The 16,567-nt window shown below is 36.0% G+C and overlaps 1 protein-coding gene and 1 long non-coding RNA gene across 4 annotated transcripts; one reads left to right on the top strand and one right to left on the bottom strand.

Moving 5' to 3' along the window:
• Positions 1-307: 307 nt before the first annotated feature.
• LOC143258106 (uncharacterized) lies at positions 308-9,012 on the bottom strand. Of its 2 annotated transcripts, none has more exons than XR_013032142.1 (3): positions 8,678-9,012; positions 4,041-4,204; positions 308-596 (listed from the first exon to the last, which is right to left on the bottom strand). It is a non-coding gene; the product is annotated as an uncharacterized LOC143258106 (long non-coding RNA). The 2 variants fall into 2 exon arrangements; XR_013032143.1 differs by having other exon boundaries at positions 308-540.
• A 1,725-nt stretch (positions 9,013-10,737) lies between these two features.
• LOC143256536 (cuticle protein 10.9-like) lies at positions 10,738-14,469 on the top strand. Of its 2 annotated transcripts, none has more exons than XM_076513889.1 (3): positions 10,738-10,872; positions 12,326-12,466; positions 13,893-14,469. In XM_076513889.1, exons 2-3 carry the CDS (start codon positions 12,341-12,343, stop codon positions 14,241-14,243), a joined length of 477 nt encoding a protein of 158 aa, XP_076370004.1. In that variant the 5' UTR covers positions 10,738-10,872; positions 12,326-12,340; the 3' UTR covers positions 14,244-14,469. The 2 variants fall into 2 exon arrangements, with proteins under 2 accessions (XP_076370004.1, XP_076370003.1); XM_076513888.1 differs by lacking the exon at positions 10,738-10,872 and adding an exon at positions 11,770-11,921.
• The last annotated feature ends 2,098 nt before the right edge of the window (positions 14,470-16,567 follow it).

Raw genomic sequence — 16,567 nt, 5'->3', positions numbered from 1 at the left:
TGAACAGAGAGCTGATTGTATAACTTCGCCTTTTTTATTTTTGAAACTTCAAGTGGCACTCTAACCTACGTACAGAAGACATTACAACAGCCAAGAATTCACAGAGTAGCGAACTTAAAGCATATTTCAATTAGTGTTACAAGCAAGTGTACCCCGCTGATACAGCGGTAGGTCTATCGATTTACAACGCTAAAATCAGGGGTTCGATTCTCCTCGGTGGATTTAGCAGATAACCTGATTTGGTTTTGCTATAAAAAAACACACACACTTACAAGTAAGCAGAAAATTCCCAAATTTAATAGTTCTCTCTTGAAGATTAAGATATCTAAAACGAAAAGGGATTAATTTGTGAGTTACAACCTGAATGACGCTTATACGCTAAACGGGTAGGTGAAAGACTCCAAGGTTTAAGTATAGCCGTCCATAGCTTTGAATCACTGACCAGAGGGAAGACAGTCAGCCACCTCTAATAGACTCGTTCTTCCTCGATAAAGACTTCCTTGAGCCCTTTGGTCCGGATAAAGGAATTTACCCTCACAGCTGAAAATGTGAAACATGTTTAGTGTCATCACGTCTCGAATCTTAGGCCCTTGGACCTGTAACCAGACACACCAATTATAACATGAAGTCACCAAGATCAGTTTATAACATATTTCAAAACATTTCCAATGACTATGCTCTCTTCATCATACGTTTCGAACTAACAAAGTATACATAGTGAGATTGTTGTATAATCCAGAGTTACAAACAGTATGAAATATCACATAGGCTTAGCTAAAATAAAAGTTAGTAGTAGCTATAAGTTTTGAATTAAAATAACCGATGTATGGAATTGTTATTTAGTTATCTAAAGTATACATTATCCTAACTGCGTTTATCTAAAGTGTCTAGGATTTATCCCAACCCCTGTAGTTTTGTATCATAGTAGGAAAAATTTTTTTTTTCACTTGGCGAAAGTATATTTTAAAATGTTTCTTATTCTCTTTATTCGTTTTTTATTAGGCCCGGCATGGCCAGGTGAGTTAAGGCGTGCGACTCGTAATCTGAGGGTCGTGGGTTCGAATCCCCGTCGCTCGAAACATGCTCACCCATTCAGCCGTGGAGGCGTTATGATGTTACGGTTAATCCCATTATTCGTTGGTAAAAGAGTAGCCCAAGAGTTGGCGGTGGGTGGTGTTGACTAGCTGCCTTCCCTTTAGTCTTACACTGCTAAATTAGGGACGGCTAGCACAGATAGCCCTCGAGTAGCTTTGTGCGAAATTCCAAAACAAACAAACCCATTTTACAAGCCGAGGCAGGAAAAATAAAATAAAAAAATTCTGTTTTTAACTGATTGTAATGAATAAAGTGAATAAGAATAAAAAATTGTGGGAACGTAGTAAAAATAATTATGTTACTAGGACCACATTTAACATGTATTAAACCCATGAGAAAACCATATTCTTGTAATTAACGTCGGCGGCACAAGTCTGGTTTGTGTTGATATGTAATAATTAGTGACATCTGTTGACAACACAGACAACGTAGAACTCTGTGACGATGTCGTTTCGTGTCCACACGCTCGTCCGGGATCTCTTGCTAATTATCGTTGACGTAAGCTACGCCTCATGGAGACTTCCGGTCATTTCTTTATCTCACTTGTAATGGATCAGCAGAACACATAGAAGTGCTCCGCAAAATGTGTTGAAAAGTCATACGATGTCCGATATAAAAACCTTGTATATCTCTCTTACAGTGACATTAAGTGTTTGTTTTTCATATCCTGCGTGTGAGTTTCTTATAGCAAAGCCGCGTCGAGCTATCGGCTGAGTCCACCGAGGGGAATCGAACCCGTGATTTTAGCGTTGTAAATCCGACGACTTACCGTATATGATAGGAAAGAAAGTGTTATAAATTACGAATAACACAGTGTGATTCCCTTAAATGTGAACAATTTAACACAGGAAGTTGTAAAACCTGGATATTTTGTTTAATTATAATACGTTTACTTGGTTCGTTTTGAATTTCGCGCAAAGCTACTCGAGGGCTATCTGTGCTAGCCGTCCCTAATTTAGCACTGTAAGACTAGAGGAAAGGCAGCTAGTCATCACCACCCACCGCCAACTCTTGGGCTACTCTTTTATCAACGAATAGTGGGAATGACCGAAATTATAACGCCCCCACGGCTGAAAGGGCTAGCATGTTTGGTGCGACCGGGATTCGAACCCGCGCCCCTCGGATTACGAGTCGAACGCCTTAACACACTTGGCCATGCCAGGCTTACATTTACTAATCTGTCTATATGTTAGAAAATTAATGTTGCCGCTACAAAATGCATATTGTTGTAATCACGGAATTATGTAAGTTACAACAGGTTGTTTCTATTTGCTTTAGGCATTGAACTCTTTCTTCTATGATAATAATCAATGAATAAAGAAAATAGAATGATATTATACACTTTAGTAAACATAATTCTATTAAACTGGAATGTTTAGTCTTAGTGTGACATTGACACTAATGACATTTTAGGCTTAATCTTGTAGGAGTTCGTATTTTCCAGTAACATGATTTTTTTTTTACCTCTGCGATACGTTATTTAAAGCATCTTATTATTTAAAGCGCCCTCTCTAGAAAAAAACATTTTATGTGATGTCGTGTAATTTATTAAAGAGTAATACTGACATAACAAACATTTTCACAAGTTAAAACCAGTGATGTGAGTTTTGTAAGTCTTAGCTTAGCAGGAAAAGTTGGTGCACGTGCTTTCATTCAATATGGTGTTCGCGTGTGTTGTCATTTCCCGATCAGTCGGACCATGACACGTGCCAAACACATATGGGCGCGTGCATCTGACGATTAGAGAGCAAGGAATATCTCAAAATAGCAAAAAAAAAAAAAAGGGAGGGTCAAAGAAATGATAACCCCTCTTGAGTGCAAGGTCATTGAAAGGGATATTTTGAAAGGAAGATTAGTGAAAAAAATACTGCAAAAATTAAATTAAAACAAAAACACATGACACAACGCCAGAAGCAAACATCTATTGATGTAGATCTTTGTTCAAAGAAAGGGAGGAAATGAAAGCCAAACATAATGCATTAAGGGCTAGGAGCTAAGTGAAAATTATCAAAAGAACGTGAGAAATACGTTGTTTGCACGTGCCTGCTGTCCGAACAAATATGCACATCCGTAAGAGGAAGGAATAACCAGCATTAATATTTGTAAATACGAGTGCATAGAAAAGCAACTGTTTATACATTGAGAAACTTGCATCAGTTGGGTGCCCTCTCTTTAATGATATTTCGTCCGTAATCCCAATAATAACCATTGTTGTCAATTGAATACATATTTTTTTGTTAGCCCTTCAGTGGCAAAGCGGTATATCTGCGGACTACCACCGGTAGAATCTGGGTTTCGATACCCGTGGTGGTAAGAGCGTACGTAGCCCATTGTGTAGCTTAGTGTTTAATTTTCTATAAACAAACTCTATGCATTCTAAAGACGGCTGGTGTGAGTATTGAAACTTGAATTAAAATAAAGTACAGAACAACGTTTCGTTCTTTTTTTGGCATATACAACATAATGTGCTTAACCATTTTCTACAGAAGCAATTTTCTTGAAGACATGATGGTTAAAGCCGTATGCCACGTGAGAAATTATTGTTACATTTTGTATGTATAGAATTATTTTGCTTAAACTTCTTTTGAATTAACGTATAAAACAGTGTTGTACAGTTCACTAACACGCAAATGAACCTACAGATATTGTTATGGAATTGCCTGTCACTGTTGAACCAGTAACTGTTGTATATCAAAACAACCCATATTTATATGTTACGCAGAGAAAAAAAGGCTCAGAATACCAAATATAGATTGCTACAATTGAATCGAAAATGGTTGTATATATAAAAAAAGAAAACTCTTATTAAACATTTAAATATTAATAAATGTGTATTTTTTCAGCAACGTAAAATCGAATATAATCAAAGATGTTTTCTTATATCAATTTTAAAATATTAATATATCGATTCAGAATTTCCCAGAAAAATCGAAAAGTCAACACACCTTTTTTTACTCTGGTGTCAAATAGATTTTTCCGAAGCTTTCCTTCTTTTAATCTATATTTGTTCTTCGTCAGAGCAATGGAACTAGCCCGAAGAAGATTTTTTTTTCATTCCTCTCTATATAAGAATTGGGTTCGATTCTCCTCGGTGGACTCAGCAGATAGCCTGATAAAAAGAAAAACCACGCACGTTATACAAGAATTGTGCTTGCATTCTATTAACCGAATGGTTTGGTTTGTTTTGAATTTCGCGCAATGCTACACGAGGGCCACCTGCGCTAGCCGTCCCTAATTTAGCAGTGTAAGACGAGAAGGAATCACCACCACCGCCAACTCTTGGGCTACTCTTTTGACAAAGGAAAAGTGGGATTAACCATCAGATTATAACGCCCCCACGGCTGAAAGGGCGAGTATATTTTATGTGATGGGGATTCGAACCCGCGACCCTCCGATTACGAGTCGAGTGCCTTATCCACCTGGCCATGCCGGGCCGTTGTATTAACCGAAGTAACCTAATTTTAGCAGCTGAAAAATACTTGTTTTGTTTTGGAATTTCGCACAAAGCTACTCGAGGGCTATCTGTGCTAGCCGTCTCTAATTTAGCAGTGTAAGACTAGAGGGAAGGCAGCTAGTCATCACCACCCACCGCCAACTCTTGGGCTACTCTTTTACTAACGAATAGTGGGATTGACCGTCACATTATACACCCCCACGGCTGAGAGGGCGAGCATATTTAGCGCGACGCGGGCGCGAACCCGCGACCCTCAGATTACGAGTCGCACGCCTTACGCGCTTGGCCATGCCAGGTCCACTGAAAAATACACCGTAGGCAACAGCCGTTTGCCTTCTACTTTTCGGTTTATTTCCTACAAGAAAATAATCAAGCATAGAGCTTATCCATCGTACTTTTTTTGAGTATCGCCCAATGACAATAAAACTATAGAAACTACCGACAGGTAACCCACTTTTCTAAAAGTAAAACTTGTTTCCTTCAGAACTGTTCATGTGCGTAACAGAAGCCTTCAGTGCCCTCTAGCAAAGCAGTTTTGAAACAGTTGAGCAGGCCTAGAAGCGTCATATAATGATGAACTGGAAATTTAAATATTTTAAATTGGAGTGTTATGGTTAACCAATAATAATAATAAGAAGAACGTTGATTGACCGGATTTATTATATGTCAACAACAAAGTTATGTTGACTGAGGAAAACTAACACGTGCTCCTGTGATGACTCTGTCCAATATCCTACATTATTCCGTAAATGACCTGTCAAACAAGACACATTTTATACATCCTAGATTCGGAAAACAAGTGACTTGAGAAAAGATTACCAGAAATAAATGGATACAACCTGCCAGTATATGGACAGTGCGGACAGTTACAAGAAAGATACCTGAAATATGATAGACGTGCTCGAATCGAAACCGTAGCCCTCACGGCAAAAGTTTTTTTAAATTCAGTTAAAATGTTATTGAATACATAAGGAAATTCTATAGACTCTTTACCATATTGCAAGTTCTATAAAAGTTCACAAAATTGTGTCTTTCATTCAATATTCGCGGAATTGAAATGAAAACAACAGCTTATTTGAAACGTTAAATTTTACTTTGAAATATTATGGCAATGCAATTGTAAATAGAAATAATCAAATAAAAATAGCTTGTAGTATAAAGCACATTGCATGAATAGTGAAGTATTATACTTAAACAAAACGTATAAAGTTATATATATATATGAACATTATAAAAATTACTTTAAATATTTTAAAGCTCTTTATTTATAACTGTTGATTTAAAAGATATAAATAAAACCATAAATACACTTTTTTATATTCGTAAGTAGGTCTGGTTCGATAAAACATTGATCTAGAAACTGAAGAATGTCATATCCGTTAATCACTTCTTTCAGAAAAATATATTTGTTTTATTGTATATATATGTACACACACACACACACACACGCACACACACACACACACATGTATACGGCCCGGCATGGCCAAGCGTGTTAAGGCATGCGAATCGTAATCTGAGGGTCGCGGGTTCGAATCCCCCATCGCACCAAACGTGCTCTCCCTTTCAGCCGTGGGAGCGTTATAATGTGACGGTAAATCTCACTATTCGTTGGTAAAAGAGTAGCCCAAGAGCTGTCTTCCCTCTAGTCTTACACTGCTAAATTAGTGACGGCTAGCGCAGATAATCCTTGAGTAACTTTGCGCGAAATTCAAAACAAACAAACGTATGCATGTAAAATTTAGCAAATCCCATGTCATTAGATAAAAAATTTAGTTTCAAGCAACACTAGTTCTCAAACCGTCGGATAAGATTGATGATGCATCCATGGGATAAAACCCTGTAAAAAAGATAGATTTTGTCATTAATACGGAGTAAAACAGTTTATGTGCAGTTTCAATATTCTAGAATGTTTCATTTCGTTTGACCTCTATAAACATCAAAAACTGTGTTTATCTTTGTAAACAGGCAGGAAATAGCACGTAGATATTTAAATTTTATATTTATTGCACTAGGACTGTCATTTGTTGTCCCTAAGTTTGAACTACTCACTGGAAGGAAAGCAGTCAGTCAGCAACACCCTATCACTACCCTCCACCCTCACTAAGGGATTGATTGTCACTCTTATAACACACCCATAGCTTTAAAGTGGCAGCATTTTTTGTGGTATTACTCTGATTAGAACTCGACTCATTAGCTCGGGAATACAGATCTCTACTGTAGGGCAAATCCGCGCCCCTCACATGGATATATATATATATACCATTTCTAGTAATTTTTTTTTTGGTGGGTATATAAATGAACAGTAAGAACCTGTAATATAAATTGTAACAAAGCGGCAACAATGACGAATACTTTAAGTGTTTTCAGCCTTTTCATATATAATAATTAAAGTATCTTGACAGATAGAGTTTGTTAAACTACAATCATTACATTGTTGCAAACAATTCGACAGCCTGATAAACTAAACGGTTTGAAAGTTGCCTATTCCTTGATCTATTGCTGCGGAAACAAAGTGAAAACACAAAAGCAAGTTTGGTTTTGTTTGAATTTCCAGTGAAAACACACAAGTAAGTTTGGTTTGGTTTGAATTTCCAGTGAAAACACACAAGCAAGTTTGGTTTGGTTTGAATTTCCAGTGAAAACACACAAGCAAGTTTGGTTTTGTTTGAATTTCCAGTGAAAACACACAAGCAAGTTTGGTTTGGTTTGAATTTCCAGTGAAAACACACAAGCAAGTTTGGTTTGGTTTGAATTTCCAGCAAACCTTCACGAAAGCTATCTGAACTAGCCTTCCCCAATTTAGTAGTGACATAATATAGGGAAGGCAGCCATTAGCTCTATCCACCGCAAACTCTTGGACTACTTTTTTAAACTAATGAATACTGGGACTGACCGTTACATTATGACGCCCCCACGGCTTAAAGGACATGTTAGATAACGGGGATTCGAACCTACGACTAGAAAATTGAAAGTCGAGCACCGTAACAGACAAACCTTCATAAGTAGATAATCCTTGAATAATGCAAAAGATAAAACCATTCGTTATTATTATTCAAGCAAACGTTTGTTGAAGAACTTAGCGTATTTTTGTTACTAGGAAATTTTAACGTTCCGTATGTTTCTGGCAACTTGTTGCTTCTTGTGAAAAATTAACATACCAATCAAAAGCACAGCAAACTTCGAAGTTGTTGTTACAGAGAAGTGCCTAACAGGTTACAATGCCACTTGCTTGTCTACGTTGCTACGCACGAAAGTAACAAAATACAGTAGTTATATATCCTTACCCTAAACATAAACAGGTTACGTCGTTTTGCACGTTTCTGCACGTTCAATGGGTGTAACAAACCTAGTTTGTTTTGCATCACATACAAGATGGATCCTGTGAAAAAATCGCTGTTCCTCCACGTTCACCAATAATAACCCCACAAACTCTACCCCAAACCAACATATTAACATCAGAAAACCTTGTTTATTAAAGCTATAATAAAAACACGTAATAAAAGTAAATGTTTAAAAAAAGCAAATTTTCATATGTTAAATCGATACTTATAAGTTATTGAGGATATTTATTTTAGAATATTTGCTCGAAGCTACACAAATGACTATCTGCAGGACCCGGCATGGCCAGGTGGTTAAGGCACTCTACTCGTAACTCAAGGGTCGCGAGTTAGAATCCCCGTCACACCAAACATGCTCGTCTTTTCAGCCGTGGGGGTGTTATAATGTGACGATCAATCCCACTATTCGTTGGTAAAAGAGTAGCCCAAGAGTTGGCGGTGGGTGGTGATGACTAGCTGCCTTCCCTCTAGTCTTACACTGCTAAATTAGGGACGACTAACGTAGATAGCCCTCGTGTAGTTTCGCGTGAGATTCCAAAAGAAACATCGAAGTTTTTGTTGCAATAATCTCCATATTAATCTCAGGTATCGATAAAAAAACCACGTTTTTGTAGAAATAAAAAGTTGCAAAATGTGGTATTTACTCACTGTGTGTGTGCGTTACTTAAAAAATGAAGTCCATATTTTAAAACTGTATATGTACCTTTTAACGACGAAGTTTGTAAATACGATCATGTATTTTGTAGTGCAGTCTGATATTCTGAAAAACATATATTATTTTCCTTACCTCCTCAGACAGGTCAAGTTTATGATGTTACTTAAGCACAAAGACAACCTAGAACGCATTTGATCACACCAACATCTGGCTTTAGTTTGAAAGAGTGTTTTGGTACAGTGACTTGAATGAACTTTAATGAGCGTTCTAATCAAACAACAACGGAATTTAACTGAATATTTTACTTTTACACTTATTACGCTTTTTGCGACTCCCACAAAATACCATTCAATACAGCTGAATAACAACCTTTAAGTTAGGGTTAATAATTGTTCATCTCTTTGTTGATGTTATAAGTTCTGTTATTATGTGGCACATTTTTTAAGCCCCACGATCAGCGATATACACTTCTGGATTTATTAGTCACATTCAGGGATTCTAGTGATTCACGTCTCTTGTTATCACCTAAACAAATAAGACTTTTATCTCAGGGCAAAATGAGAGAGAAAGAATGTAGATAAATAATTTTATTTGATAACAGTTTTAGTTGTGTAATAATAAGGATCGTAACTGAGTGTTTATACATATGAAAGCATCCTATTTTTAAAATTATTTCTTAAACACAAAGCTACACGAAGAGCTCTGTCTGCTACAAATATCGAACCCCGCTTTCTCGCAGTGGGAGTCTGCAAACGTACCACTATTCTACTGGGGCTTTTGAAGTGATAAAATTATGGTGTTTGTATCAAACGAATAATGGGCAATTGTCTAGTGGTACTACGTACCCCGCAGTGGCACAGTCTGTGTACTTATACCACTAGAAACGTGGGTTTCATTACCTTCGATGGGTAGAATACTGATAACCTATTGTATTTAATAACAAACAACAGCTGTATCACACTAATGCCAGATATTCTGAACTTAACTAAACGTTCAATGGATACCTGAGAAAGGATCACTTAAATCTCACTAACAATCACGTAATTTTATAGAAAGTAAAAAACCTTTTAACAAAGGAAGGTCTATTTGTATCACAAACAGAACACATAACAAAGTTTTCTGTTTGTGTTTATAAATGATAAACTTACTTTTGTTACTTTCTAGCATACACTCTATGATTACGAAGTATCCTTTACGAAACAACTGATATATAGAACTTACATCTCAGAAGTAAGAACTTAGAACTAATATTTTTAGTGTAAACCATGATTACTTTTGTGAATTTGCGATAATAAATAACAACTTTATTCCTGGAACTAATATTTTTAGTGTAAACCATGATTAATTTTGTGAATTTGCGATAATAAATATCAACTTTATTCTAAATTGAAACTAAAATAATAAAAAGTATTTAAATACATTCTCTTTAAGTGTTAACACTTAGTGTTTGAATACCCTGTCTGTAAGTGTTAACACTTGTGTTTGAATACCCTGTCTGGGAGTGTTTAACACTTAGTGTTTGAATACCTTGTCTGTGAGTGTTAACACTTAGTGTTTGAATACCCTGTCTGTGAGTGTTAATGCTTAGTGTTTGAATACCTTGTCTGTAAGTGTTAATACTTAGTGTTTGAATACCTTGTCTGTAAGTGTTAATACTTAGTGTTTGAATACCTAGTCTGTAAGTGTTAATACTTAGTGTTTGAATACCTTGTCTGTAAGTGTTAACACTTAGTGTTTGAATACCTTGTCTGTGAGTGTTAACACTTAGTGTTTGAATACCTTGTCTGTAAGTGTTAACACTTAGTGTTTGAATACTTTATTTATAAATATTAATACTTAGTGTTTGAATAATTTTTCTCTAAGTGTTAATACTTGTCTGTAAGTGTTAATACTCAAATCCTTAACCGTACGTAACGTATAATATATTAAGTTAAAGCTTAAAAACAATGATTAACACCTGCCAAAACGAAGCCAGAAATGTACCCGACTAAAGGTCCATACGAACATGTTGTTTAGATCCGAGAAGAATGAACCTTAGTGTTGTATTTGACATTCCTTTCTTCTAGTACTAGTCCTCTCTTGGAAATACTGGCAGAGCAATGTACAGCTCAATCACATCTCTGAGATATCAGGTATATTTATCACAACCCTCGTGATCTCCTTATCAGTATTGGCTTGAATAACAAGAAGTATTATGAAATATTTTGGTAAATCTACAAACAAATAGAGCACAAATAGCAATGTATGACCAACGAACAGAATATTTCTAGACGATCTCCAAGCTGAGGCATAGTGATGTGTACTCCTTCACTACTCCAGTCAGAGTGGTATGAAACTGTATCTCCCTTTAAATACTAAACAATTATTGAATATTTAAATAATTAACCATGACAAATTCTGTACTATGAGTGGGAAGAATCCACGGACAATCTGCGCATCATTCTGTATTCCCCATGGATTTTTATGTCAGCGCGGTTTGCTCGTGTAACGCCATATTAGAATCAGTGTAGGGGGACTTTTCTTTTGATATGTATATCTGGTAGCCTAGATTCACTAAGAAAGTTGACTTATTTTTTAATATTAATGATTATTTAAGGTATTGTAAAGACGAACAAAAATCACACGTATCCTCCAAACATAAAGACAGTACTACACTAGTTTATGGTAATGTTTGTTATGTGTGAGTAGTTGAAAACAGCTACTCATAGGACACTATCCAGCGTGTCATCCCAAGTTTTTTATTTTACTTACATCTGAGAAATCTTTAAAAAAGTGCTAAAAGTTAAATATTAGTGGATTTATTCAGAATTACGAAGCACGAAACGTATGTATAGGCGACAACCAACGAGTTTTTTACCATACGTATAAAATAATGCCAAGAAATATATTCAGAAAAAATAAACTCGAAAATAAACTAAAACATCTTATATTAAACATCCAGAACAACATGATGTACGTGTATTCAACAGGTATTTGTTTTAGTGATATTACAAACACGTGCGGTATTTGTTTAAAAAGAGATACACAGTTGAGTCGTTCATCATTGCTTTATACATACATGTTGACTCATGTCAATACTTTTTGTCTAGGGTATACTGGAAGCTATAAACCTAGATTTTGAGTGTTTTTACGGCAAAATCTGGTCCAAACCCTCCCTCCCCTTAGGGTAAACTTTCACCGCTCCCATCCTCGTGCATCACTTTTTTTTATTATGTTTTTTCACTTCATGTCAGCCCCATTATTCTTTCATCACAACTAGGCCAAACCTTAGTATAAAAGATGCTATTTCGTGAGCAGTCTTCGCAAAGTCAACGGTAAACCCACTTCGTCAAATATTCTACTTTGTAAAAGTCTTCCTGTACGAAAAATGTGTAAGGTAATTCTCCGTTAAAGTTTAAACTCTATTTATGGCTGAAATATGTAGAATAAACATATAACGTTATACCCCTAGTGGCAAATTTTTACACTAGAAAGTTGAAATCAGCTTTTAAAAATAGTTAATGCATTCTTACAATCTTTATTTTTTTCCAGTCATATATAGCGTAGACAGGACAAACTACTACAAGGAAGCTTTTAAAATCAAATTTAACAATTAATTTCTTTGAAATATTACTCGAATTCCATTAACAATATCGCTACACTAACTTCCAGGGAACTGAACATCACGTTAAAAAATGTTAATCAGTGAGAGCTCCCTCTTTTGTCGTAAAAGTAAAAAATAATTTTCATATTCGATAACATATTCAGATATATTAATAATGCTGTTTTCTTTATTTCCAGTTCCTTGTACTGTGCATGCTGGTTACAGCTGTCTATGCTGGTTATCCATTCTATGCCGCCCCAGCTGTCAAGGTTGAGCATGCTCCTTTTTACAGCCACCAACCTAAACCTGTCGTTGCTGTACCGAAACCTGTCGAAGTTGTAAGTTACCATTTCGTTTAATTCTACCAAAATAAAACTTTATTAACCTTTCAGATAAATAGTTACAAACAAATACATCAGACACACGAAACTATCGTGCACACAGTTAAGCCTAACCTACACCCGTTCTACATTGCACTTTCACGATAACGTAGTGTTAACCGCCCATGATTTGTCATGCGCAATAGTTCTATAAAAGCGCCCACTAACGGCAGAATAACGAGTATATTTAAAATGTAATATAAAGTGAAAACCTTTGGTAAGCAACTTTTTCGGGGAAACAGGAAGGTAGGACTGTTTGTTTGTTTTTGAATTTCGCGCAAAGCTACACGAGGACTATCTGCGCTATTCATCCCTAATTCAGCAATGTAAGGCTAGAGAGAAAGCAGCTAGTCATCACCACCCACCGCCAACTCTTGGGCTACTCTTTTACCAACTAATAGTGGGATTGACCGTACATTATAACGCTCCCACGGCTGAAAGGGGGAGCATGTTTGGTGTGACGGGGATTCGAACTCGCGACCCTCAGATTACGAGTCGAACGCCTTAACCCACCTGGCCATACCGGACCATAGGAAGGTAGGAAGAATTATTTTTATAGCACATGTTGTAACATTGTGCTGTTTGAATATATTTTATTAGTGTGTTGTTAACTGAACTGAAAAGCAGTTTTTGAACACCTCATTTTAAATGTTTAATTTAAGAAAATTGACTTTGCATATTACTTCAAACTGTGTATTATACTAAGTGTTTATTCACAGAACATTAAGTTTTATATCTAAGTAAATGCTAGTTTTTTTCAGTTATTTCAATAAAATAGTTTTGTACGTTTTATATCATAAAGAAATGCTAGTTTTCCAATTTTTTCAGTAAAGTAGTTTTGAAATATTAAATCTTACACAATCTTCAGCAGCAAATAATAATTACCAAAATAGTTTGCTGTATTTCTTACGAAAGTGCTAATCGTTATTAAAGCCAAGGACCAAAGATGAATTTTTTAAAGTACAAAGCTATGTTTGGGTTATCTGTGCTGTGCCCACCACGGATATTAAAATATGAATTTTAATGAGATAAGCATTGAAGAATTATCCCTGATATTTTGGGACGCGTTTTATTCGGTTAGCAAAATTGTTGTTCTTTCATTTAGTTTATCATATTAATTAACACGTTTGGTTTTATGTCTCCCTTAAGTACTTTGCTCGAAAGTACAGTAAATAATTTTGAAACCTTAACAAAAGGATTGAGATAGTTAGAGAAAATACATATTAAAAACACAAGAAATGAAATCATTTTATAAGCTAACAGGTTCTAAATCGTATTTTTACTTGTGATGTTATTCGAAAACTACAGTATAATCATTTTCAATCGGTAAAATATTAAACACATCGTGAAGTTTTGTCATGAAAAAAACCATCTCTATCACCAGGAGAAACCCGAGCCTTACGACTTCAGCTACGAAACTAAAGACGAAGATGGTAACACCCTATCCCGCCAGGAGTCCGGAGACAGAACTGGTGCTGTAAGTGGCAGTTTCTCCTACACAGATGCTAACGGACTCTTCCGGCGAGTAAATTATGTGGCTGATACCGAAGGTTTCAAGCCTTCCATCGAGACCAACGAACCAGGAACCGCTAACGCCAATCCTGCTGATGTCCAAGTAACGGCTCAGGAACCTCCTGCAATTCAAGTCAAGGCTGCTCCAGTTCAGAAAATCGTCAAATTGGTCCATGCTCCCTACAACCAGGCTCCCTCAGCTTACAGCTACTCTCATGCTTAAGGAAGGAAATCACTTGGTAAAATAACGACTTAGCTTTAAACATCGTTGTCACTAACTTCCATGTCTTCTCAGTTAATATCGTTAGATATTTCTTGGTAGTACCCAAGTTGTGTTTGCTTTGTGATCAGTAATTTATTTGTTTGACGTTTCCTGAAATGCTTTAACAACATAAAACTTTTTCTGCTTCCATATTGCACGTAAAACTGTTTTGTAATAAACTGTTTACAAATCAATATTTTTTAGTTTTGCGTCATTTCGTTGGTGTCAAGAATAATTTTAAATACAAAAAATAAAAATGAGAGCTCTCAGCTGAGTATTTGGATGTTAATGTTAAAACGGAACAGAAAATTCACCTTTTAAACGAAAAAAAGGCTAAAGTGACAACTGGACAAAGACTTTTTATTAATATCATTCATTTCAGGTTTCATTTCATTTACAATTTAAAAATCCACACTTCAACGGATCCGGCGTTATATACCTTCATATCAAAAGATGTTCCCCTCAAATCCATAATTGAAATAAAACCACTCTAAAATCAGAAAGAAACTAGTGTTGGCGTTCCTTCCAATGTTGGTCCGGTATGGCCAGGTGGGTTAAGGCGTTCGACTCGTAATCTGAGGGTAAGAATCCCCGTTGCACCAAACATGCTCGTCTTTTTAGCCGTGTGGATGTTATAATACGACGGTCAGTCCCACTATTCGTTGGTAAAAGAGTAGCCCAAAAGTTGGTGGTGGGTGGTGATGACTAGCTTTTTTCTCTCTAGTGTCATACTGATAAATTAGGAACGTCTAGCGCGGATAGCCCTCGTGTAGCTTTGCGAGAAAATTAAAAAAACAAACAAACAATCCTTCGAATGTTCCACGTGCTGGTGTTCTATGATTTACTAGTCAACAGTAACGAAGAAAACTCGCTTTTTTGTTAAATTATTTGTAATATTATCGCTTTCCTGTCTTTTCATGAAACCCGAATGATAATTTATTAGTTTCAAATATTCGAGCCAAAATACGCAATGGCGGGCTGTATAAATAAGTCTTCTCTAATTTTGAAGACTTAGGCTAGAGGAAAAGCAAGCCAATCAAATTCACCCACCACCAGTTCTTGGGAAACTCTAACAGAACGATGGGATTTGGCCACAACAGTCCAAAGTACGTAACGCCATGTTCTTTTCTTATGCTGTAACAGGATGCAAACCAAGAACTCCAGATTTCAAACTACGGCATGCTAAACACTTGGCCCTAAATTTTAATCTAAAAAAACACTGTAATAACAGTAGTAAATATATTCTGATGTTTTCGAAAAGGGAACAAAAATGTTTTAAAGAATTAAAAACACTATGTATCTTCATATCCGAGTTCATACATTTAAAATCATAGATTACTTGATTGCATTTTAAAATATTAAGTTTTTTTCTCAGTTTTCACATTTGAAATATAGTATCTAATGCACCTATCTTTCTTTGTGTTCTGTCAGTAGTAAGTACAGTGTACTTAAAATAAAATATTATTTTTCTTCAACATATCCAAGTTCGAATCCTCGTTCCACTAAACATCATAACGGTCAATCCAATTGTTCGTTGCTAAAAGAGTAGCCCAAGGGTTGGCAATAGATGGTGATGACTAGCTGCCTTCCCTCTTGTCTTATACTGCTAAATTAGGGACGGCTAGCACAGATAGCTCTTGTGTAGTTTTGTGCTTAATTCAAAATAAACAAAGGAAATACATCCTTAGTTTATTTCTACATAATTAAGTTATAATTATTACCGAAAACGTTGCTAATATAAAAAGTTGATGATAACATATTTATTAATTATAGCTGTATTATAAGTTATCTAAACAGTGAGCATGGAAGTTATGCGCCGTCCAGTCGATTTTGGCCCGGCAAGTCCAAGTAGTTAAGGCACTCGACTCGTAATTCAAGGGTCGCGAGTTAAAATCCCCGTCACACCAAACATTCTCGCTCTTTCAGCCGTGGGGGTGTTATAATGTGACGATCGATCCCACTATTTGTTGGTAAAAGAGTAGCCCAAGAGCTGGTGGTGGGTGGTGATGACTAGCTGCCTTCCCTCTAGTCTTACACTGCTAAATTAGGAACAGCTAACACAGATAGTCCTCGTGTAGCTTTGCGCTAAATTTAAAAAAAACACAACAAAACGCCATTCGATTTTTAAGTTTTGGAAACGAAAAATACACAGACACGAAAATTAGAACTACACGTGAATGAATAATAAAACACTTTTTTTTTTTCATAACTGAACTTCCGTTTCTTTGATAATGAAGATAAATTATATCAGTTTAATTGTGGGAGGTGTTGAAGACTGAGATAAG

Source organism: Tachypleus tridentatus, chromosome 7 (assembly GCF_004210375.1).
Source record: "Tachypleus tridentatus isolate NWPU-2018 chromosome 7, ASM421037v1, whole genome shotgun sequence".
Lineage (NCBI taxonomy): Eukaryota > Metazoa > Arthropoda > Merostomata > Xiphosura > Limulidae > Tachypleus > Tachypleus tridentatus.
The sequence above is the reverse complement of the archived record's forward strand: the minus strand, read 5'-3'. Positions and strand labels throughout refer to the sequence as shown.

Excerpts from the sequence above, each read along its gene's own strand:
- LOC143256536 (XM_076513888.1), top strand. Across the intron at positions 12,467-13,892 it reads TACCGAAACCTGTCGAAGTT|GAGAAACCCGAGCCTTACGA; the intron begins GTAAGTTACCAT and ends CTCTATCACCAG.